The 25558-nt window shown below is 34.0% G+C and overlaps 3 protein-coding genes across 3 annotated transcripts; 2 read left to right on the forward strand and 1 right to left on the reverse strand.

Annotated features, from left to right (window-relative positions):
• The first annotated feature begins 1418 nt into the window (after positions 1-1418).
• On the forward strand, positions 1419-2948 carry LOC108834587 (uncharacterized). Its single transcript, XM_018607919.1, has 2 exons — positions 1419-1967; positions 2040-2948. Exons 1-2 carry the CDS (start codon positions 1419-1421, stop codon positions 2946-2948), a joined length of 1458 nt encoding a protein of 485 aa, XP_018463421.1.
• A 3166-nt stretch (positions 2949-6114) lies between these two features.
• Positions 6115-7893, reverse strand: LOC108841338 (B3 domain-containing transcription factor NGA4-like). The gene is made up of 2 exons (XM_018614103.2): positions 7751-7893; positions 6115-7306 (listed from the first exon to the last, which is right to left on the reverse strand). Exon 2 carries the CDS (start codon positions 7302-7304, stop codon positions 6291-6293), a length of 1014 nt encoding a protein of 337 aa, XP_018469605.1. The 5' UTR covers positions 7305-7306; positions 7751-7893; the 3' UTR covers positions 6115-6290.
• Positions 7894-21450: 13557 nt separating this feature from the next.
• LOC108828972 (L-arabinokinase-like) lies at positions 21451-22791 on the forward strand. The gene is made up of 2 exons (XM_018602618.2): positions 21451-21940; positions 22253-22791. The coding sequence occupies exons 1-2, from the start codon at positions 21656-21658 to the stop codon at positions 22376-22378; spliced, it is 411 nt and encodes a 136-aa protein (XP_018458120.2). The 5' UTR covers positions 21451-21655; the 3' UTR covers positions 22379-22791.
• Positions 22792-25558: the final 2767 nt, after the last annotated feature.

Raw genomic sequence — 25558 nt, forward strand, 5'->3', positions numbered from 1 at the left:
CTTAGCATCTGAGTTCATCTTGCCATCTTGAGAGGAAGACATCTTGAGAGAGAATTTGAGAGAAAGAAAAGAGAAGAGGTGTGAAAGAAGTGAAGGAGAAAGGCTCAATACTTATAAGATTGTGGTTACATACTATTCAAAAAACAAAAAAAAAACAAAAAATAAATTTTACGATCTTTTTTCGTATATCTTTTACGATTTTACGAAAACGAACTTCGTCAAAAGAAACGACTATCTTGTCCGACTCACCTTAACATACATTTGAATCTCCCGACGATTCTAACGTACTGGAGGGCTAACTGTTGGGGTCAAAAACCGTCGTTACGAAATTAGTATCGAAACATTCGATAAAATAAAATGTTATTTTATTTTTACGAAAGGAAATCGTAAAAATAAAATATCTTGCGAAAAGTTCCGCAAATTAAATAAAGTTCTCGTCAAAACACGATCATCGGAAATAACAAAGAATCGTCGATACACGAGAATAGGAACTTGATAATCGCATGATCATACAAAGCTCGGTCGCTATAGCGACCGAGCTCATACGCAAGCTCGGTCGCTATAGCGACCGAGCTCATGCACAAGCTCGGTCCCTATAGCGACCGAACAGGCTAAACCTCGCGAGCCCTTGAAGACAAAACTCGTAACCTGTCTTAAGAAAAATCTCAACACATTCGCATGGACTGCGGAGGACATGCCAGGAATTGACATTAACATTACCTTCCATGAACTGAATACCGATCCGACATTCAAACCAATCAAGCAGAAAAGGCGAAAGCTAGGCCCTGAACGAGCAACCGCAGTCAACGAAGAAGTCAAAAAAATTCTTAAGGTGGGATCAATAACTTAAGTCTGTTACCCCGATTTGCTTGCAAATCCCGTCGTGATCAAAAAGAAGAACGGAAAATGGCGAGTGTGCGTCGATTTTACCGATTTCAATAAAGCGTGCCTGAAAGATAGTTTCCCTTTGCCGCACATCATCGGCGGGTCGAAGCAACAGCAGGAAATGAACTCTTATCCTTCATGGACGCATTCTCAGGGTACAATCAAATTATGATGAATCCCGATGACCGTGAGAAAACATCGTTCATTACGGATCACGGAACTTATTGCTACAAAGTAATGCCTTTTGGCCTTAAGAACGCCGGGGCAACATATCAACAACTCGTCAATCGAATGTTCGCCGATCAACTCGGAAAAACAATGGAGGTTTACATTGACGATATGCTCGTCAAATCCTCCACGCTAACGACCATGTCAACCATCTTGAGGAATGCTTCGCTCGGCTGAATTCACACAACATGAAACTTAACCCGGCCAAATGAAGATTCGCCGTAACATCGGGAGAATTCCTCGGATACCTGGTAACTTATCGCGGGATATAAGCCAACCCAAAACAGATCGATACGCTCATCGGGATGGCCTCTCCCAAAAACAAGCGAGAAGTTCAAAGGTTGACCGGGAGGGTCGCAGCACTCAATCGGTTTATATCCCGGTCGACAGACAAATGCTTACCCTTCTACGATGTCCTGCGGGGAAACAAAAAATTCGAGTGGTCGGATGAATGCGAAGACGCTTTCAAACAGCTAAAGCACTATCTGGCGACTCCTCCAGTTCTCGCAAAACCCGTAGAAGGGGAACCTTTATTCCTATACATAGCAGTATCAGCAACTGCCGTTAGCGGCGTCCTGATCCGGGAAGAACGTGGGGATCAGAAACCCATCTTCTACATAAGCAAAACACTGCTGGAAAAACTAGCGTACGCAGTCGTAACATCGGCGCGGAAGCTTCGACCGTATTTTCAATCCCACACCATCGTCATCCTCACAACATTCCCCATCCGAACTATCCTGCATAGTCCGAGCCAGTCGGGGAGGTTAGCTAAGTGGGCCGTCGAACTCAGCGAGTACGATATAGACTATCGCCCCAGAACGAGTGCAAAGTCTCAAGTCCTCGCGGATTTCATGGTGGAGTTGCCAACCAGAGCCATAACCAACAAAGAGCCTAACTCAACTTGGCTCCTCCACGTTGACGGATAGTCGTCAAAACAAGGATCCGGGATCGGCATCCGTCTGACGTCACCAACCGGAGAGATCCTCGAAAAATCATTTAGATTAGAGTTCCACGCGTCGAATAACGAGGCAGAGTACGAAGCCCTTATCGCAGGATTACGATTAGCCCACGGTTTGAAGATACGAAATATCCACGATTACTGCGACTCTCAACTGGCTGCGAGCCAGTATAGCGGGGAGTACGAAGCCAGGGACGAAAGGATGGAAGCATACCTCAAACTAGTCCAAAACTTGTCCCAGGACTTTGATTCTTTCGCCCTCATCCGAATTCCTCGTTCCGAGAATACGCAAGCAGACGCACTCGCAGCCCTGACCTCAAGTTCCGATCCGGGACTTAAAAGAGTAATCCCGGTAGAGTTCATTGAACATCCGAGCATTGGACCTCCCGTCATCATCAATCTCATTCGAGATGATAACGAGGAAGAAATCGCAGTAGAATCAGAAGAAACGCCAGAACAAAACGAATATGGCTGCGATACGCCGTGGCTAGAGGCGATACGAGCGTATATCATCGACGGAAAATTATCTCTTGAGAAGTGGGCAGCTCGAAAAGTCCGAACCCAAGCCGCCCGTTATGTAACGGTCGACGGAGAAATTTACAAATGGAAATTCTCTGGACCACTCATGACGTGTTTAGAAGGACATAAGGCTAGAAAGGTAATGGAAGAAGTTCACTCTGGTTCCTGCGGAAATCATTCCGGCGGAAGGTCGCTCGCCGTAAAAATAAAACGCCACGGGTATTACTGGCCAACAATAATCGGGGACTGCGAAAAATTCACACGAAAATGTGAAAAATGCCAGAGGCATGCTCCGACTATTCGGCAACCTGCGGAAGAACTCTCCTCCATTACGTCGCCATATCCTTTCATACGCTAGGCTATGGATATCGTAGGACCTCTTCACAAGTCCAAGCAAAAACGCTTTCTGCTGGTCCTCACAGATTTCTTTTCAAAATGGATAGAAGCCGAATCATACGCAAGTATAAAGGACGCACAAGTCGAAAATTTCGTATGGAAAAACATTATCTGCAGGCATGGAATCCCATACGAAATACTAAAGGATAACGGATCCCAATTCATCTCTACCCGCTTCGAAGCATTTTGCGAAAAATGGAAGATACGATTAAACAAATCAACTCCCAGATATCCGCAATGCAACAGACATGCGGAAACAATCAATAAGACAAAACTTGCGCAGCGGCCGAACAGGCTAACTGTTGAAGCGGCCAATCAAAAAAAAAATTACGATTTTTTTTCGTATATCTTTTACGAGTTTACGAATACGAACATCGTCAAAAGAAACGACTATCTTGTCCGACTCACCTTAACATACGTTTGAATCTCCCGACGATTTTAACGTACTGGGGGGCTAACTGTTGGGGTCAAAAACCGTCGTTACGAAGTTAGTATCGAAACATTCGAAATAAAATTTTATTTTATTTTTACGAAAGGAAATCGTAAAAATAAAATATCTTGCGAAAAGTTCCGCAAATTAAATAAAATTCTCGTCAAAACACGATCATCGGAAATAACAAAGAATCGTCGAAACACGAGAATAGGAACTTGATAATCGCAGGATCATACGAAGCTCGGTCGCTATAGCGATCGAGCGTTCGTGCATCAATCGTTCTCCGAAACGTCCAAAGTCTTTCGAAACGATGATACGACGTAAAACTATGCATTCTCGACTATCCGTATAGCCGTTCTCCGCAACTCACGAGTATCCGTTTCTTGATCTCTCGATCAAATGGAATCATCCGTTTGGTTTACGATAAAACCGCGGAAACTTAACCTTATCGGAGAAATCGTAAAAACGTCTCAAATCAAAAATACAGCCCAAAGGGGTCCTAAACTTGATTCGAGGCCCATTTACGATTTCTTAAAAACCCATAAACCTTATGACGGTTTATGCTTGGAGGATAAGCATCAGTTTCCGCGGAAAAAATGGAAACTTTCCGCAGATAATCATGAAGATCGGAAAAATAGAATATTCCCATTTTTTCTACTATGATGGCTTAAGGGCAAAAGGGGGAAGCGTAAACCGACCTTGGAGGGAGTATATAAGGAGTTCAAGGCGAGAGGCATAGAGGCATCACTTTTCAGAGCAAACTTAGCACTTAGAGCATTTTAGGCAACTTTCCGTTTTTGTTTTTCGAGCTGCGACTCAATTACGTTTAGCCACCTTCGGGTATTAGAAATAGGGATCTCGCCGACAGCTCTCGTAGCCGAAGCACGTTACCTTGTTGTTGTTATGCTCACACGCAGATTCGGAATAAAATCTTTCTTGCTCTCCTTTTACGATTTTTATTTTTATTTTCTCGTTATTGTCATGTTCTGATTGCTTGACGTGTGGTTTCTCAGAAATCCGGGACCTCTGGGAAATTAGGGTTTTCCTACTTTCCTAAAATATACGAAATATTGACAGTGCGAATTTCGGTTCCCACAAAAAACCCTAGAGAGAGCACACCACACACATCGACCTCATTTCACCTCGCTTTAGATCTTCTCTTTAATCGACTTCTTTTGTAGTTTCAGATCTTACTTTGTTCATTGTACTAGATCTCTTGGATCATTAAAAATCCATTTTCGTCAACTATTTTCCGATTATATCTTTGTGTTCAAAGGATATCGTTGCCCACATCCTTTTTATTCAACAGTTTACATCATAAACACTATCAAATACTTAGTATAGATTTTAGGATCTACAATTCTTTTATAAACCCAAAAAGAATAAATATGTATTTAAACCTAAACTTGTCACATTTATATTTATGGAACCAAAATATGTTTTCATTTGGAGAAAGATTGATAATATATTGTCAATATTTATTCCATTGAAAACTAATAAGTTTGCATATTATATATATGATTGTCCATATACATGTTGACTTTAAGAACCGTTCGAGTATATAGATTTTCGGGTCGATTCCAAGTCAGGTTTTTTTAGTACAAATATTCTTGAATAATTATATTAGGTAACTAATAAGAAAATATAATATATTGTAAGCTTTAAGAATAAAGTTTAAAAATAATTACTGAAATGTATATGACACAAGTGCATAGTTATGCAATTTAACATATTTAATAAAGTTACCAAAAAATTATATTAAATTAAATTAATATTTAATTACAAATATAAATACAAAAAACTGCAAATATATAAAAAAAATTTCTCAAATTAATTAAAGCAAAAATATACCCGCCCTTTAAAAAATAAATAATATATATATATATATATATATCCGTTTATTGAAAAAATAATTAAAACAAAAAAATATATTCGCTAATCGAAAGACATATCAGAATCTAGTTGCTTCTTAATACAATCAACTAGATCCCTAACTTAAATAATCTTTTAACTTGTAATTCCGAACCTGACACGTACGGTTGCACGGACTGACGGTTACAAGCAATTAACGAGACAAGAAACTAACAAAGTAAATGGGAAGTAGTAAAAGTTTTATTTTTTGGGATAAAGTAAAAACGAAAAGATGAAAGATTTACGTACCTTTTGTGTTTCTTCGTTGAACTTATTATTGTAACTTGAAACTGTCCTTTCATAGCTTCTGTTTTTTGTTCTCTGCCCATAAGCTACAATTGATCTTTAAATCAAGCAAAGACACTAGCACCAAACAAACTAAAATTGGACCATATGGGTTCAGAGAGAGAGAGAGAGAGAGAGAGAGAGAGAGAGAGAGAGAGAGAGAGAGAGAGAGCTTTTGGAACTGTCCATTAGGTTAGAATGTACCAAGGAACTTTGTCAGCTTAGCCAGAGATAGGCACAGAGAGTATAATTTCAAAATTTTATTAGCGTTTTTATCCTTCCCACTTAGTTATCCAGCTCAAACTATAAAATGTTCAAGATAAAAAAATGAAACACTTTTGATTTATGGATTGGCGTGTATATGTGATCAATATGAGTGTGTGTAGTAAAAAACCGAGATGATATAAATATGATAGATTTATTCATATATAAGCTTCATACAAATACTCTTTTGAAACAAAAAGCTTAATACTAGAATATTGAAAGGTGGGGGGTATTTGGTTACTAGGGTTCAATAACTAACATGTTGAAACCAGGTAAAGTTCCTCACGACATTGTAATTCCCCAATTGCAAAATTAGCTTGTTATGATTTTTAAGTTTGGAATTAACTTAAAAAGAGGAAATAAATAAAGGTAACTAGAGAAAATGGTGAGGAACATAAATGACTTATCTGTCTAAAATTCTAAAGACTTCCCTTTCCTTTTATATTCTTCGTCATCACTTAATTTCACAACCGAAGAAGACAATCCACCCATTTCTCCACGTGGCGACCTCCATAATGATTCATCATCTCTAATCACAACCGGAGAAGATGAAGAGTGACCAGCAACACCCATTCCGCCACGTGCCTCCCGTGAAGAAGAAGACTCCTCGACATCGAACCCAAACAGCCTTAGCTTCTTGGCCGTCCCCTCCTGCGGCGGCTGAGAAGGAGGAGAAGGAGGCAACATTGTTGAGGATGAAGTCACCCTCGTCGCTGGAAAAACAGGATAGGAGTCATAAACTAACGGCTCAGATCTACCAAGATTCCACTGATGGTGATGATCCAACGGTGATCCCGCGTAGTAACGTCCTCCACTAACAGACCTACCATAAGGTCCATAACCATACCCTAAAAACTGGTTGTGATATAAAGGTGGAAACCTCCCGTAATGCGGCATGGAATATTCTGTCACAGGATAATAACTAGCCGTTGGATAAGGAGGAGCCCCGAAGATCGGGTAGTGATGATGATTATTGTTGTGTACGAGGTTTGAGTCGGGTCTATGCCTCCAGTCGATAAACAATATGTTCTTTCGTTTCTCCGGTTCGTTGTCCTCGGGGACGTAGCAACGGTGGAACGAGACGGTGTCTCCGTTGTTGAGTTTCTTCTCTTTGACGAAACGGCTCCATCCTTTGGTCATCACGTAGCTCTGGCTACTGTTCCAATACGAGTAACGAAACCGCCACATCTTGCCGTTTTTGTCTTGGAAATCCAACAGCGTGCCGGTTTGATTGTCCTCTAACGGGAAGTAGTTCTCTGCATGTTGCTTTGGAATCACGAGCCGGTTTAGTTTCCCGACGTCGCTTGGTGTTAGCACTTTCTCGAACATGAGATCTCTCATCGCCGGGTTCAAATTGTTGTTGTTGTCTGAACCACTAGCTCCGTTTTCTGCTGGGTCTTGGTGAGTGCTCGCCCTCGTCGACATATCTATCAAAAGTATTAAACTTTATTATATGGGTTCTTGAAATGATCAGTATTTAGATATTGAAAAAGTATCCAGCTTTCTTTTATGATGGGGTTAGTGAGAAGATTGATGACAAAATTCAGTTCAAGATCTTCAAAAAGTATCCAACTTTTTTTATTATTATTAAAAAGGGTTCTTGAGAAAAGGATGAACCAATTCAAGATCTTTCAAAAAGTATTCAATTTTTTTCTATGGATCTGATGAGTGATTCTTGACAAGATGATGACCCAACACAAAATTCTTTAACATACATGAGATACTATTGATCAGAAACCAAATAAAACCACATCCACAATAGTAATAAATAACGGGTAATTAAACAATTCGATATATATCAAATCCGAGATTGAAGATTAAAATGGAGAACAAATAGAACCCTAGAATCCAGAAGAACAAGACGGACGTACTCTTTGTGTTTGCTTCTTCTTAGATACTTTTCGTTGACTCCAAAATATTATATAAAGTTGAAAATGAAATCAGTGGTGTCTCAAGTTTAAATTGGGGATCTGTCTTCTTTTTCTCTCACTTTCTCTCACTAGATACTTTAAGGGGTTGAGAAAAATAGTGGTTTAAGAGAATTTCTCGATGATAGATTGAATATCACTTCCTAGAGAGAGTAAAAGGGCCCCATGAATGGTGTGACTCGGGTCATGTGAGAGCTTCTTGTCCTTTTCAGTTTAGCTATAGACTTGGGGTGACTCTAGGTATTTATATAGATATACTATTATATACTTACATATATTGTGTATAGGTAAGGTAAGTGTGTCTAGCTAAGTGTGTCAATGTTTTAAGACTATTTCTCTCCTTTTGATATTTGTATTTTATTTATTTTCCTCTTTATTCATATCAGATCTTTGTATTTATTATTTCTTGTTTGCTGATTTCCTCTTGCTAGTTGTTTTTAGCTAATTAAATTAATTACTCATATATTATAACTAATTTGTGTGCATAAACATTGAATACATTATAAAAGTAACTTGTTAATATGAATTCACTAGAGATTATTTTACTTATATTCAGACGCGTGGAATAGTTAATTAAAATATTTAGATATATAATCAATAAAACACTATAAAAATAATAAATAACAGATTATAAGATAGACATTAATCCATATAAATATATCTAATTTATAAATGTATATCAAATATGTGAGATAACCATGAAAATATTTAATTATAAATTACAGGATAGAAACTAGTCCCAGTGAACTTTATAGGATATTTTAAAATGAATTCTTTAATATATACGTCTTTAGTTCTAATAAAACTTTGGAAACAATTGTAGTATCACTGCGAACATATTTTTTGCTAATTTTTATTTGCAAATAATAATTTTTTATAATAAATTAAAAATATAAATATAGAAAAGAATTCTAAAGTACCTATATTTATTATGATTCATAAGAGTACTATATTTTAAGATGCTAATTATTTTTAATAAAGATTTCAAACTAATGCTATTATAAAAAGGTTTTAAACTAATTTAAGATGCCCTCAAAACAAATGTCGAGGTTATCCATAATTTAGTTTCTTCTATATTTTTCTAAAACTAAAATTAAAATAAGAAAATACTAAGATTTTTTGTATTTTTGGAGATTGTTTCTTGAAAATTGTTAATATTTTTGATTTGAACGAGCATTATTTGAATATTAAAATGAACGCAGTTTTAAAAGTTAGTATATTAAAGTGTACAAAATGATGAGTTTGAAGTACTGAACTACATAAAAAAGTTTGGATATTAAAGAGTAGCGAAATTTAGTTCAGATATTTTATGAAATTTTCCTTTTTAATAAATCCATCAATTTTTAGAATAAGTATCTTACAGTTTAATTTTCGTTTACATGTTAGGAAAATTGCTTTATATTAATTTATTTTGCAGCACTTAAAACTGAAAAAAATCTATTGAAAATTTTAAAATTGTGAAGCATAGTAATTCAAATCATAGTTTATTTGTGAAAAGATTACAGTCTAACATATAACACAATATATGAAAAGGGAAAATTACACAATAGCAAATATGAAGTACACTTATTCATGTTTACACTATCAAGATGTCCATTTTTAAAAGTACATAAATTTTAAGGAAGCAAAAGACAATCATATCCTCTAATCTGCTTTATACTCACGGTGCTCCGTCAGATCAAAAGTATCCAGATCGTAATCGGTTAGAGATTCCTCCGATCATATCTTTTTCTTCTTCATTTTTTATTTCGGTTGTCTGAAATTCCGGTGAAGCCGATGCGAGAAATGAATGATGATTTGTCTCCTCTTCTGAATGAGGTTTGGCTAACTCGATTCAGATTGATTCTAATTTGATTTTCTCCTTGATTTGCAGTTGAGCTATCAGATTTGATTTTGTAATGTCAAATCTTAGTTTTAATATGAGTCAAGAGAGATGATATATCGCTGGTGGTTGCCACATAATTGCTTTGTCAACAAACAATGACCAACTCAAGGACATTATTTCATATTATCAATGTTTTCAAAGGGTGGACAGAACCTGCTATGGTTCACATCATGACTAAGAGAATTATTCATAACTACTGTGTTGTATGGCATTGTAGGAAAAACATGAATACACATGAAATGTTGATACAACTCCAGCATCAGACGGAGAAATGATGAGATTGTGGAGAGGGGGAGTGGAACACAAAAGGATGAGTTTAGAATATGTTATTACAATATGTGATGATATCACATGAATTTATGTTGATAGTTTCGCTGGAAAAGCTTAACTTAGCATTTCTATTGAGCTGTCTTAGAGAAGCTAAGAGCTTAGCATATCCTTGGAGCTGTCATAAAGGAGATTAACGCTATGGTACATAGCTCAAACCCTTATTTTTACTATGTGCTCTTCTTTGCACTCATGAGTTAGCTTCCCTTATGCAGTTTCACCTGTTTTATAGATTCCTCCATCATCAATCCGTTCCTCCTTCGAATTTTCAGTATTCAGCAAAACCAAAATATTCATTACCTACGATAAAAAATACACTATTTGGTCTAGTCCATCTTTCAATCTGTTTATGTATTCGTCTATGGATATAAGCCATTGATAAGAGTTCATAACACCTTTTATGAACTATGTATAAATTTTATAGTAGTTGATAAAACATTGTCTGAACTCTGAACCATCAATAAAGTTTATAAAACACTTATAAATATTTATAAAACTATTTACAAAGGTTTATGAAACCATTTAAAGAACTTATAAACATTTATAAGAATTTATAACTTGTTTATAAATCTATTTTAGTGTTTATAAATCTATTTACAAGTTTTCATACAAATTATAAGAGTTATGAAGCATTTATAAGAATTTATGAATCATTTATAAGAATTTATTAATCATTTATAAAAGTTTTTAAAATCTTATAAAAAATTATCCATTCGGTCATAGTCAATTGATTCCTCTTTTAAGTGTTTAATATTTGAGTTGATTACTCTTAAGGACACATTTTTATCTTTTTGACAATATACAACACAATCCACTTGAGAGACACCTTCACAGAATTCAAGAGATGTTTTGGACATAAATACCCTCTGTCCACCACCGAAAGAAGACAAATAATAACATTTTTTATTCTGTTTAGTTTTTTTATTTGTCGACTATTCTGTTTGGTTAGGAACAATACATTAGTTAGGTTTTGTTTAGTTAAAACGTAAAAGTTAGTATTTCTTTTGTTTTTCTATTATTGTTTTTTATTCCACCTTATGTTTTCATTTACTTTTATCTAAAATTTGAAAATATATAAAATAATTATAATTATCACAATAAATTAGATATGAAATTCTCTATCTTTTAACATCCATTTTCATATGTATCTATCTTATTAAAGTAGAAGTACCTTTTTTATTTGTTTGAAAACATGAATAGTAGTAAAAAAAGAATGTAATGTTTTTTAGAAACATAGATAGCAGTATATTAAGAAAAAGAATTAATGGACTTATATTATTAAGAAAAATTGGAAGTCCATTATATTATGAGAGACTATATATATGGGCCAGATTTAAACTATACGGAAATGACTCAATCTAATTAGCTAAAACATATTGTCCAAAATAATCATAAAAAAATAATCTCTATATACATATTTCAAATCAAAATATTAATTCAAAATTGATTTATATAAAAGAATTGATTAAAAATACAAATTTATTAAAATGATTTTTTTTCTAAAATATTTTCTACTAACCATTATAACAATGTTTTAAATATACATAGAAAAATGCAATTCAAAACCCAATTTCAAACACAAACTTAAATTATGAATTTATATTTTACATTAAGTTTTAAAAATATAATATATAGGATTATTTATATGATGGTACGTATAAAATACTATTAATTATATGATTACTTAATATGATGGTACATATAAAATAGAATTAATTATGTGATAAACCATTTTTATTATATAAAGTAGTGTTTTTCTCTCCTTCTCAGCCTGCTACGTCATTAACTAAGAGAAGGAGAGAATGACACGTATCTTGAGAGTACCAAGTTTTGTTCGCTTCATCTCTTGCGATTTTTACGGGCTTTAACTGGGCTCTTAACTAAAATTGAGAATGTGGATTAGCAAACTCCTAAGTAAGATACGACATCTTCACGAGAGGCTTCTAAAGATATTAGGTTCTATCCGTCTTCTTCAATCTGCCATGATCTTAACCAGTAACAGAGATTCATCAGGTCGAGTGAGAGAAAACGTCATAAGGAGACTTTGTGTCGCGTTTCAATTTTGTCTTTTCGTCTTCACTTCACTTGATAAATCCTCTCAGACGTTACGAGTTGTCTTGATTCAACGCCTTTAAGAATTTTTTTAACTCCATCAACGCCAATCAGTCACGACGCCCTCATTCAATGATACTTATCTCTGTAAGAGGCGGTGTTCTCCACTTACTAATTATATCTATACTATTAAAGCAGATGACTGTTTATGAATCTGCCCCTCAAATTTCTAAGTAATTAGAAAATAGCTTGTACCTTTTTCTCAGTATTATTTGCAACCAATCAAAAATTATTATTTTGCAATTACATTAAAGAGTATTTAATATAATTCAGTTCTTAGGTTTTTTGAAAATTTTATTTCTAAATGTTTGCATCATATCTTTCAAAAAAATCTTTCACATTATTAATTATTTGAAAGCATTTATTAAATGAAACCTCAAAATAAAATCAAGTTGAAATAACAAATAATTAAATCAACAAAATCATAATACGGGTCTCAATTATCTCAACTCCTTAAAGAAATAGTTTTATTTAAAATAAAAACTAATCACATAAACTAAATTTAATAAAATTATAGAAAATGTTTTGAAACGCAAAAATAAATTTTTCAATACAAGAGTGCTGAAGATATAAAATATTTTATTTAATTAAAAAAATCAGTGTAAAATAAGTTGAACTTCGGTTTAAATAAATAAAATCATATTACGGGTTAGAATTATTTAGAGTCTTCTAAAATTTAGTCATATTGAAAATAAAAAAAATAAGTCATATAAATAAATTTAAGATAAGTTTCATAAAAATTTAAAATATATAATTCATCAAAATCATAATTTTTGTTACGTAAAATAATTTTCCAACAAAAAGATTTACCTGCCCTTTTTAAGGACGGATCAAAATCTAGTGATTACATATATGATGATACATATAAAGTAGAATTAGTTATGTGATAGCACATATATGATATATAATAGTGACATGAAAAATAAACAGCAACATATTTTTGAAATATAATATGTGTAATATTATATTATATTTATAAGAAAAACAAAATAACATTTAATATAAAATAATAATATAACACTGTCTACTTACGACCAATGTTACAAAAATTCAGAATATATATAGAACAGATTCTAAAACATAATTAAAAACTTAAAAAAAATTATATATTAATTCAACCATTGGTTCAACATGTATCAGGTTCCGGATTTAGTGGTTCTTTGGGAGGTTTTTATTGGGTTTTTAAATTTTGATTTTTTCACAAAACCAGAATCGAATTTATTTTGGGTGGTTTAACGGTTTAACGCGGATCCGGAGCGGATTTCACAACACTACTTACAAGAAATATATATTTATTTAAAAGGAAAAGTAAACACCCGTGCGGGTGCACGGGTCAAAATCTAATATTATATATATACAGAGTGTGGACACGTCACCGTTTTTACATGTTAAACAGGTCATTTTTTTAGTTTGGAGGTTTTTATGATTCAAATGCTACTTTCAAGATTAAAAGTGTTAGTGGAAAAATTTCAAGGTTAGAAGTGTTAGTAAGTGACATTTTCAGGGTTTTCTATGCGATTTTCCCTAAAACAATATCTGTAGATGTCCATTTTTCCTAATATTTAAAGCCACCAAAAGGCTCATCACCTATGCCGAAAACTACACCCTTTGGTATAATCAGTTTCTCAATATTTGTCTTTGCAAGAAAAAAATATCTATAATGATTAATAAAACTATTCATGTGTGTTTAGAAATGTTTATAAAACCAATCATATGAATATATAAAATAGTTTTGTATATAAATAATATATAAAGTTTATAAAGCCTTTTATGAACCTTTTGTAAATTTTATAAGAGCTTATAAAACCTTGTAACAACCATCTTTAAAGTTTACAAAAATTTATAAGCCATTTATAATAGTTTATAAAATTACTTATAAGAGTTTATAAATCTATTTATAAGAGTTTGTAAATCTATTTACAAGGTTCGTAAATATATTTATAAGTTTTGTAAATTTATTTCTAAGAGTTTATTTAAAAGATTATAAGAGTTTAATAATCTTCATAACACAATTTATAAGAGTTTATAAATCAATTTAAAAGAGTTTATAAATCATTTATAAATTCATACAAAAATTTATAAGCAAATCTTTATGAAAGTATTTATAAGTGTTTATAATTATATTATAAATGTTTGTCAATTATTTATAATTATTTAAAAAATCATTTTAACCAAAACATCATTATTGCATGTGTAATTATAGAATTATTAAATCATTTTGTAATGATTTATATCATCTTATAAGGGTTTTTATAAGAGCTTTTTCTTTTGTGTTGATGGGTTTAAGACAAGTTTATAAGAGCTGATCAAACAGATATGTAAGTTTAAAAATCATTTTATAAAGTTTTATAAATTAATTATAAAAGTTTCTAAATCTTTTTAAGGATTTCTGAACTCTTGTAAATCATTTATAAAGTTTAAAACTGATTTATAAAAGTATAGGTTGATTTTAAGTGATTTGTTGTCAAGGGATTGTTAAGTGTTCATGAACTGATTTGTAATGGTTTAAAAACTGATCTATAGTGGCTTATAAGTTGATTATTCTAAAATCGCTCAATAATATAATCAGCACAAAAAGGATTTTGCAAAACATATACTTTTGCATCGTCTGATGAGAGAGCTTTGAAAAACATATACTTTTGCATCAATTGATGAGAGAAAAAATATGTGAGTATCCCAATGCATGTTTCTATGCATTCAAACACAATCTTCTGTATGACCATGAGTGAATTACCTTTAGCTCAGTTATCACTATTTTGTTCTAAAGAACCAACACATAAGCACTTCCTATTTTCTCTCGCTTGAGTGCAAGACAATCTGAGACATGACAGATCCATTCAGTGTCTTTAAAGAAAGTTTAATTTCATTCGAAACCTTTAGTGAGCGTAACAGTCACTGCGAAATACTATTTGTAATCCTAGGTGTTGATATAGACTTCTCAAGAGCATCCAAAAGAACATATACACTTGGCTGCATTCATAAAACAAAGCCTAGTTAACAAAACCCCTCCGAGAAAATAATTTCAAGTTAAAAAGAAACAAAAAAGAGTTTCTGAATCATATTGTACACTATCAAAGGTTAATAAAATTATTTATAACGGTTTATAAATTATGTAGAAAAATAGTAAACATTTTTAATGATTTATAAACCATTTATCTTTGGCCATCGATTTCCTCGCCTTCTTTGCATACATGGTGTTGGACCCAATTTTGGGCATACCGATTAATGGGCCGAGCCTAAGCGAGTGGGCCGAGAAGACACAAGCCCATGAAGAGATTGACGAGTTCGAGAAGGAGTCATTGCGTTCCCGGAGATCGCGGGTTCGGTTACGAGAGAAATGAAAGGCGTGACTATAAGAGGAAGGAGAGATCAACACTTAAGGACACATTGAAAACCCTAGAGAGAGCACACTTCACACATCGACCTCTTTTATTTTGTTTTGAGTTTTATCTTGTCCGAACTCCTTTGTAGTATTCGATCTCATTTTCATTCCTTGTAATCGATCTCTTATTCAATAAAAGTCTATTTTTGTCAACCGACTTCCGATTACATCGTTGTGTTCTAAGGATATTGTTGCCTACATCCTTTTTCACTCCCCAATTTACTTTACAAACACTATCAAATACCTAATGTAGATTTTAGGATCTACACATGGGATACGTCTAGAGGTGGTTCAGAGTTGCTAGAGCCATTGCCTGAAGATTTCAGTGAGATGGTTTCGGAGCAGAGAAAAATATAAACTCTTATAACACATTTAACATTAAAATGATAATGATGTGCAAGTTCTTTCAAAAAAAAAAGATAAACATGTGCAAGACAAGAAGAAATATACTTGTGTAGCTCAACAAACACATGATCCATCTCCATTGCTTCTTCAGATATTCTGCACAATACAAGACATACTCATAAACTAGCAAAATGTTACACTACCAAACAAATAGCCTTCCACCTCATATACTGCACATAATAAACATTGCCAGTAAAACTACAACTAGTAGCGTTGTATTACCTAAAGAAAGTGAGCTACTTGATACTCATATCACCACACATACTCTCCACAACATCCTTTAAATTCAAAAGCTCACAGCACACCTTTCTAATTCCCTGCATTGTCCAACCTTACCAAATCAACCAATAGAAGAAGTAATCATGGAGAAATCTTACTCTTAGGTCAGTACTGTCATGTCCCTAGTTCTAACTAAGGCCATCAGGACGGGCCATGGTACGGGGAGATGAACTGGCCAGGTCATATGATCTAAAGGCAAGCATATCATGGTCCAAACAGAAGGTTGAGTGCATCAGATGGCTGAGACTTGACCAGAATAAGAAAGAAAGAAGGAAAAGATAGCTGGATGAGTTGTCCGGAAGCTGGACAAGGTCCGGAGGCAGCTCAATCAGCTAGGTGGAGCTGGTAGGGAGCTCACACAGTCTAGGGCAGCTCACTGGAGCTGGATGAGTAGCTCACTTAGCTCAGGCAACTAGTACTCAGCTCAACTTAGCTGGACAGAGTGATGGAGTCTTGGCCGGACATTGCGGACCATGAGTGATGGTCATGGACTGGATGATGATCATGGGTGTCCGTTGGGTCTAGGATGCTTTGGCAAGTAAGCTAAGCATATGGGCAAGCTATTGGGCTTGAGATCGATCAGCCCAAACGCAGAGAAGAGCAGTTTAGGAGCGGTTGGACGGTTTGGGCGAAAAGGTGTAACCGTTGGCCAAACGGCCAATCACTGCGTCCGGACGGTTGGCAAGCCTCTCTCCTATAAATATAAGTCTCCTCTGTCGACAGAAAACATCAGAAACATAAGGGGAAACTCTGCCCAATTCTTTACAGAATCAAAGAGAGAAAAGAGGAGAGTGACCGCAAAGACAGTCTGTGTGAAGGCAAGGTGATTCCGGTGAGTTCTAAGCCGTGGGCAAGGGAGACTTGATCGGGAATGGATACCAGAGGAAAGGAGAAGGCTGCAGAGAAGAGTGTGGGGGCTTCCGAACACACACCTAAGGTACAAGATGCAAACCAAGAGCAAACCGCCTAAGGCCATTCATCCGGATGGTCGGGCCGTTTGATCCATGTGTGGATGGTTGCATCTATTACTCTTTTCCTGTTAATATATCTCTTCTCTAATATATTCTGAAGTAATCTATGGGTTCAAACTCATGGACACGTCACCAAGGCTTGGTTAGATCAGAGTAATCTCTCCATGGCCTTGGTTGGGCATGTATGGTCCGATCTCATGGTTCCTAAGGGAGTTATTGGGATTTGGCGTTTGATATCTCTTAGTGAGGATTTATAATGAGTTATCAAAGTGATAGAATGAATTTATAACATTGATTTCGAGATGGTCCCATGTGGCCGGTTTGGCTGTTCATGGCCAAGATCAATATGATTGAGGCCGGTTCTGGGAAATCCAATTGGACCATTCTCTTAGTCATGAATTATCATGAATTATCATGAATTTTATTTAGTTTTTGGACAAGTATCAGAAGGGGTCACTTTTGGCCAGAAATAGACTAAGTGTCCAAACCATGCTTAGGTTGTTGTTGCTAGGATATCTGATCATGATTCTTATGCATATGTGTTGTGGGTTTTGATTTCAGGTCCTGACAGGGATCGTGGTAAGGCTAAGGAGCCATGAAGACCTTGGCCGTGTGGGATGTGTGATGTAGTGACTTGTTATTTACATTGGATTTAAGATAGGTGCAACTGATATATTGATTTGAATACTTTGTATGGATCACATTTGACATATATATATATATATATATATATATATATATATATATATAATATGATGTTTGCCTTAAGCTTCCGCATTGTTTTTATTATTGCATGAACCTCGATTGAAAAATGACTAAGTAAAGATTTGACCTTAACCGGCTGAATTGCACTTAGAATATTAGGTAAGGCCGCAGACTGGTTGGATCATGGGATCCAGGTTTAGGTCTTACAAGTACTTTCTCATGAACTAAATATATGTTAAAATATATGCCTTTTTGTTCGAAAACAGATCAATAGTAAGATTCAAAAGGACCCAATTGAGAGAACTTACTAAATGTAACGAAGAGTGAAAGAGAGAGAAAGAGAGAAAGATTGAATCTTTTTGGTGAGAGAGTGATGAACATAATTGATCTTTGATTAAAGAGTTATGGTTTCAATAGATGCGAATTCGTCTTTTTCCTCGCTAATCTCCATGACTATTGTTCTCTTAGTGTTTCTCGTAGTCTCAAACAGTGTTTGTCAAAGAAGAACGATATTTATGGTTCTCTAAATAAAAATGTGGTTGTTATGTCGCCGAGTTCTCCGGAGATCTTGTCAGAGCACGTCTCAATTTGATCTCGTGACAGAGATTTGGAAGAGAAATATATCTAGGTTAGATTAATGAAATGAGGAATATAATGATATTTTTCCTATTTAAATTTTAATGGTAAAAGTGATTATGGTATATATGAAATATGGTACAAGAAAGATGGTAGTTTAGGCAAATTCCCTTTAAATTAATAGAATTCACATGTATATAATTTTTTTTCTTCTTAATAACTTTTGTGCTTTATACTTTAGTTGCAAGTATGGGTCTATTTGTCACATGAGTTCATGTTTTTTATTTTAATATTTTTTTTGGATGAAAAGTTTGATATACAAACCAATTAAACTATATATACATGTTCTAACAATAATGTTATAATATATTATAACAGGTCGAAGACATAAAATATTATATTATATTAAAAATTTAAAACTATTTGTACCCGCAAATTTTTGGGTAACCACCTAATACTATAATATTTAGATTTGAAGCATTCCAATACAATTTATCATGTATATGAGTCAATTTTTTATAGTCTATTTGAATATCTGAAAACTTAGTACATTCGTGGACTGTACCTTTTCGTAAGGATTATGTTATTATTCAAAATGTATTTTTCATAAAAAAATTTAAAATGAAAATCTCTATATATATTTTCTGAGTTTTAAAAAAATTATACTATTATTTTCTAAATGACATTTCAAGATTTTCATGTTACACTACATGAAGCCTTTTTTCAAGTTTATACAAAATAAAAATATTTTAATTTTAGTGAAAACTTTATCATATAGAATGAGTTTGATGTTCGATTTATGAATACTTTTGTCTGCATGTTAATTTTTTGAATTGATAATATCTAACAAGTATTAAAAGGAGGATATCCTCAATAGTTAGGCTATCCACGTAGTTTAATTAAATCGACCAATAAAAATGTTACTTTGTGCCAGGTCAGCTCTTCTAAAGCCCACTAAACAAAAACCTTTGACATCCGATAGTCGTCCAATTCGTCTTCTCCGTTTTCTCTACTTGCGATCTCCGTTACTGAGCCTTCTCTGCAATTAATCAATCATTCTCTTTACTACACTCTTCATGTCTTTCTTTTCACCTTTCTCTCTATCTCCTTATTTTATAAACTACTTCGTCTTCCTGTCAAAATCGAAGAGCTCCTCTCTTTTTTGCATTTTTCTTTTTGATCAACTTTCCAGGGTACGACCGAAGAGCTCCTCTCAATAAGCCGAATCCATGGCGATGAACCCAACAGAGAAACATGTCTCCATCTCACCGAAACTTGAAATATTAAGAGATGTGGAGAATTGATGGACGTGGATCTGCGAATGGTCGATCGAAAGGTAATTATTCGTACTGTCTACTTTGATTTAAAAACCTGTACACCTTCTGGATTATCCTTCTTACGAGTGTTCTTATATGGCTGCAGTAAAAAAGTAACATAGCATCTGCTCAGACTCCGAGACACCGATACCGTCGCCAAATACATCATGTATCCTATGGCCGTCACAACCATTCGGTATTTGAATTGAAATACTGATGATATGACTCAGATGTATGAGCTATGCTTAGAGCTTACTATTCAGCTTCATGTCAATTTGATGGGGTTAGTTCTTTCTTTTCTTTTGTGTGTATTAACATGCCGATCCTGAAGCTGGATTTAAATCCCTAGATCAGATTTCAGTTTCTATGTTTTAACTAAGAAAGTTCTATTTGGAAAAAATCATGATTTTGTAAATACTATGCTTTCTGATATTTTGTTACTATTTATTAGCTCTTAGATTCTCTCCTTATACCATTACATAAAAATGTGTTCGCTTCTGGGGGATCGATTCGGGAATACGCCATAGGTGCTGTGTATATTCTTTATTTTAGTCCAAATATTTTGTTCTGAACACAATAAGTTTTTTTACTCTGCAGTGTTGGTGGTTCAGACTATGGTTCTGTGAGGATAGGAGCTTTTATTGGCAAAACAATAATAAGATCTTTTGCATCTTCTACATCAACCAGCTCAGGAGAGGCTGAAGAGGAGAGCTCGGAGTTGATAGACTACGATGCTTCTTTGGATTACTTTTGCAACCTTTCACCACATAGGTACTGTACTTACTGATTAAATCCATCATTTGTGATTTTAACCCAACTTAATTGGATGATGATAATGATATCTTTTGTTATTCTTTTTGTTCCAGATTTCAAGCTCTATACGCAAGTAAGCTCCCACAGTGTATCACAGGAGAAGAGTTCATCGGTAAGTATGGTGATCATGGTGATTTTGTCACAACCATTGACAGGAAAGGTACATACTGTTGGGATTGTCAAAGCCCATGTCCAACTCTATATTGACCATTAGTACGATATTGTCCACTTTGGGTCTTAGAGGCTGGCCCGTATAGATTTACTTTTGGTTTCCATTCCAAAAGGCCTCGTACTAATTAGAGTTGGACTTCTCTTTATATATTAGACTTTTCTTTGTCTAATATCCAATTTGGGACTTAGATTGACATCTCACATTCTCCCCCTCAAACTAAGAACCACAAGAGAATTCTCCAATATGGGACTTAGATTGCATCTCACATTCTCTCCCTCAAACTAAGAACCACAACTCATCTCTTGTGTGTTTCCTAATCACAGGGCTTTCCTTTGAAAATGTTTATTCCACAACATCACAACACAGGTTCCATGATCTTCTGACATTCCTGCTACAGACCTCCTTTTTCTTTCTTCAAGGATTCCTCATTCCTTCGAGGGGTATTTTAGTCTTTCTTGCAGATCTTCGTCAAACCGCTCTGATACCAATTGTTGGGATTGTCAAAGCCCATGTCCAACTCTATATTGACCATTAGTATGATATTGTCCACTTTGGGCCTTAGAGGCTGACCCGCATGGATTTACTTTTGGTTTCCATCCCAAAAGGCCTCGTACTAATTAGAGTTGGACTTCTCTTTATATATTAGATTTTTCTTTGTCTAATATCCAATGTGGGACTTAGATTGACATCTCACACATACCACATAATGTCCCCTACTAAACATCCAATTTATGAGAACTTCCTTGTCCAGGTATTTTGTTTAATGTACATGTTGTTGTTGTTGAGTTGTTAGAAGAATGATAGTGTTTTATCTTATATGATGAAACTGATCTGTTTCTTAGGCTTTCAAAGCATTGTTGACAGCAAATCCTTCAGAAGAACAGGTCATTGGTCTAGGGGAGCCTATGTACCAGGAGAGAATAATAGCTTTCACAAAATTGTCTGTTATGATCCATAAAGTCATTAACCTTGTGTTTACATGGCAGTGCCATGACAGCTACAGCGCGTGTGGGCTTGGCTCTGATGGTATAGACAGATTAGTGAGATTAGTACAGAAAATGGAGAAGTTGAAGCACTCTAGACCCGAGAACGGGGCTCTCTACGGGGCCAAGATCAAAGGAGGTGGTAGCGGCGGAACGGTTTGTGTTATTGGAAGGGGCAGTTTGAGAAGCAGTGAACAGATTCTTGAGGTGAACATAATCAAAACTATTGATATATGATGATTCTTGAGCTAGAAATTTATAATAAATAGATAATATTAAAGATGTTAATAATATATTTTTGAATGAAAAAGATGTTAATAATATGATGATTATGTGTTAAGCAAATACAGAGAAAGTATAAGCAGTGAACAGATTCTTGAGGTGAACATAATCAAAACTATTGATATATGATGATTCTTGAGCTAGAAATTTATAATAAATAGATAATATTAAAGATGTTAATAATATACTTTTTGAATGAAAAAGATGTTAATAATATGATGATTATGTGTTAAGCAGATACAGAGAAAGTATAAGCAAACAACAGGGTTTATGCCATACGTGTTTGAAGGTTCATCTCCGGGAGCTGGCAAGTTTGGATATTTGAAGATACGCAAGAACTCTGCTCCTCCTTCTTCCACTTAAAACATTTCTTCTTCTTTATTTTTGTCATTGATAACTTAAATACAGTTTAAGAACTCTGTCTGGTCACTTTCGTGTCTTCATTAAAACTAGATCGTTTTGGTGCGAGTATGCTGTGATTAATAAAGAATATATTAGCCTCTCTTTCACTTTTTGGTGCGAGTATGCTATGATTAAATTATTTGATGGTGTTGATTACTTAATTTTGTTGAACATGAAATTTATTTACATAAGTGTAATCTGATGTTTGATTTGTCGTGATTCCTTTTCTGTAAGGTAGCCAATAAAAAAAATACAAAACCTCAATCTTTAAGACAATGATCGCAGCCAAAATCAGGAATGTGATATGTTACAAATTTCCCAACAATCAAGAATGCACTAACACAAGTCCAGGTGACCACAAATTTTGAAAACCAAAAAAATAAATACCATTCATCTCATTATTTTTATTATGCTTATTTTACTGTGAAGCTGGATTTCAGCTTAGCTTTTATCGATCTTTAGACCAGTACTGCTTTAGACAAAGAACATGGCTGGATATATGCAAAGTAATTGCGTGAATTTATCGATTGATCTTATATAATAATTAAGAGGAATAACAAATTTTTTTGGCTATTATACATTCTAAACTAAATTATTTTTATTATTGAACAATTTCCAAAATATAAAAGTTAAAAACATTCTATATTATACCAATATAATAAAACTATATCACAATAACAAAAGAATCAAAAACAAATATAAATAATAACAAAATTTATTCTATGAAAATAATTTTAAATAATAATAATAGAATATCTGGTGCGTAGCGCCGGCTAACCCCTAGTATAACTAATAAATACTGATGATTATATCCACATATACCAGCCAAAAAACCTAGTTAATTTATATTTATAGCTTATACCTTATAATGAATTAATTATCATAAAACTAAATAGCCTTATTTCTAACACCTTTGGTGTAATATAGCATCATAACACATTTCCAATTACCATAACAAAAGTTATCAATAAACGCTCAGGGTGAGGACCAGTGGACCACTGCGTCCCATTGTAGACTTTGTCGCAAAAGAGCCTCACAGATTTTGCTTCACCAGCCTTTTCCTCTTCACACAGGTTCTTATATAATTTATTTACACTTTGCTCAACTTTTTCTTTTTCACTTTTCTCAACTTGAAGGTATATTTTGGTTCACGGAAGATTTCTTTCATTAATTATTTTCTAGTTTTATATAGTCATCGAAAGATGTTAAGAATTTATTTGGTCCCCATTAGGAAGCAATAAGAAAAAAGCTCTAATTATGTTGTCACTATTCAATTATATATCTAATCATGAGAGCATCACTAGCGGTAGTGGTGGGACGGGATCCGGTATCCGGAAAATTTCGAGGTATTCGGATCCGGATCCTTATCTGGTGGATTTGTGATTTTACTATCTTTATTTGGATCTGGAGTTTTCGGATATCCGGATGTCGAATATCTTTCTAAAAATTGTAATATCTGATTCCGGATTTAGAACCGTAAAATAAATAAAAATAATATTAAAATATATACAAATATTAAAAATAATTTAAAAATAAAAAAAATAAAAAATGTTTATAATTATTATTATGTAATATATTACAAATTTTATATAAAATATTATTATAAAGATAAAAACATAATAAATAAATGAGAACTTTCCAAAGATGACTCAAAATATGATTTTAAATGCAAACATATACTCAAACTTGAATCAAATGCAAAACTAACTTAAAAACTTTATGAAATTACAGTCAGCCCTTTGACCAAACAAAAACACAGAAGTCATTTTTACGAATATAGCCCCAGTTAGTCATCTGAATCGTCTGAGATATCATCTAGACGACTTCCAAGTTAGTCGTCTGATGTAGTTTATCTTAGAAATAATATATAAATTATAAAAAAGAAATTTTGACAAGTGAAAAATTAAAATCTTGTAATTATAAACAGTTTTAAGTGATGTAAATTAAGATATAAAAAATTGAATAGTTTTCAACATAGACGAGTGAAAGTAGTTAATCATGATATTATTTGGTTGTAGGGTTTGAAAACATATGTTATAGTATTGTATGTAATCTTAGGGTTAGATTTTGGAAAGCTTGAATGTTTTTTGAAAAATTAAAATTTTACCTATATATGTTTATTTATGTGTATATTAAACATTTTCAACTTTAATTTGACTTTATGAAGTGTTTAGTTAGTTAATCAAGTTTAGGGGTTAAGTTTAGGGTCTAGACGACTAACTTGTAAGTCGTCTGGTGAATAATTTAAACCAGACGACTTACAAGTTAGTCGTCTAGACCGGACCGAACCTCTAATTTTACCAATGTACTTTTAAACCTAACCGGATCATTTACCGGACATATAAATACATTTTTTCACTTTCTTCAGATTTCTTTTGTGTTCTCGTATTCCGTCGTTTTCACCGCGGATAATCTTTGCTCTTACGACGAATCTTGTTTCTCCTTCCTTCCGTAGACTATTGTAGTAGTTTAAACTGACTAACCACTTCTTTGTTTCCAGATCTGAAACCGCATCTCATCGAACTCCGACGCCGGTAAGTTATTTCTCTTGTCTTAAGGTGTTTAGCCGCCGTAAAAACCTAAAAAATTGTAGTCTTGATTCTTCTTTTCCCATTGATTTTTGCAGATCTGTAACTGCTGGTGTCGTTGGAGACCATCTCTTCTCCTACCGTAAGTCATCCATCCATCTTTTAAAAATCTGCATGCTTAACAAGATTTTGAGATCTGTAAGAGGTCGGTTTTAGTAATGTTCTACTAGAAGACTTCCTGGAAGTATTCCAGAGTGTAAGACTTCGTAGAAGACTTCCTGGAAGTCGTCTGAGTTGTCTTACATTCTGGAAGACTTCCAGGAAAACTTTTGAATAGTCTTACACTCTGGAAGACTTCAACTCGTCTGAGTAGTCTTAAATTCTAGAAGATTTTCAAGAATTCTTCTGAGTAGTCTTACACTCTGGAAGACTTTGATATACCATGGATTTTACCCGTTTTTAACCATGGTATACTAGTATTTTATTATATATTTAATCTGTTTTCTAGTCTGTTAGGTATGTTTTCAGGTTCAGGAGTATTTTGTGAGAAAGTGATGTTTTTGGAGAATTTTGGAGTGCAAGAGATGATACACCCGAGTTGACCATTCAAGAC

Source organism: Raphanus sativus, chromosome 2 (genome assembly GCF_000801105.2).
Source record: "Raphanus sativus cultivar WK10039 chromosome 2, ASM80110v3, whole genome shotgun sequence".
NCBI classification, from domain to species: domain Eukaryota; kingdom Viridiplantae; phylum Streptophyta; class Magnoliopsida; order Brassicales; family Brassicaceae; genus Raphanus; species Raphanus sativus.

Bases quoted from the DNA above. Each gene is read 5' to 3' on its own strand.
- LOC108841338 (XM_018614103.2), bottom strand. From the start codon at position 7,304: ATGTCGACGAGGGCGAGCACTCACCAAGACCCAGCAGAAAACGGAGCT.
- LOC108828972 (XM_018602618.2), top strand. From the start codon at position 21,656: ATGTACCAGGAGAGAATAATAGCTTTCACAAAATTGTCTGTTATGATC. The intron at 21,941-22,252 runs GTGAACATAATC...TGTGTTAAGCAG, and splicing joins GCAGTGAACAGATTCTTGAG to ATACAGAGAAAGTATAAGCA.
- LOC108834587 (XM_018607919.1), top strand. From the start codon at position 1,419: ATGGCCTCTCCCAAAAACAAGCGAGAAGTTCAAAGGTTGACCGGGAGG. The intron at 1,968-2,039 runs GTGGAGTTGCCA...GTTGACGGATAG, and splicing joins AAGTCCTCGCGGATTTCATG to TCGTCAAAACAAGGATCCGG.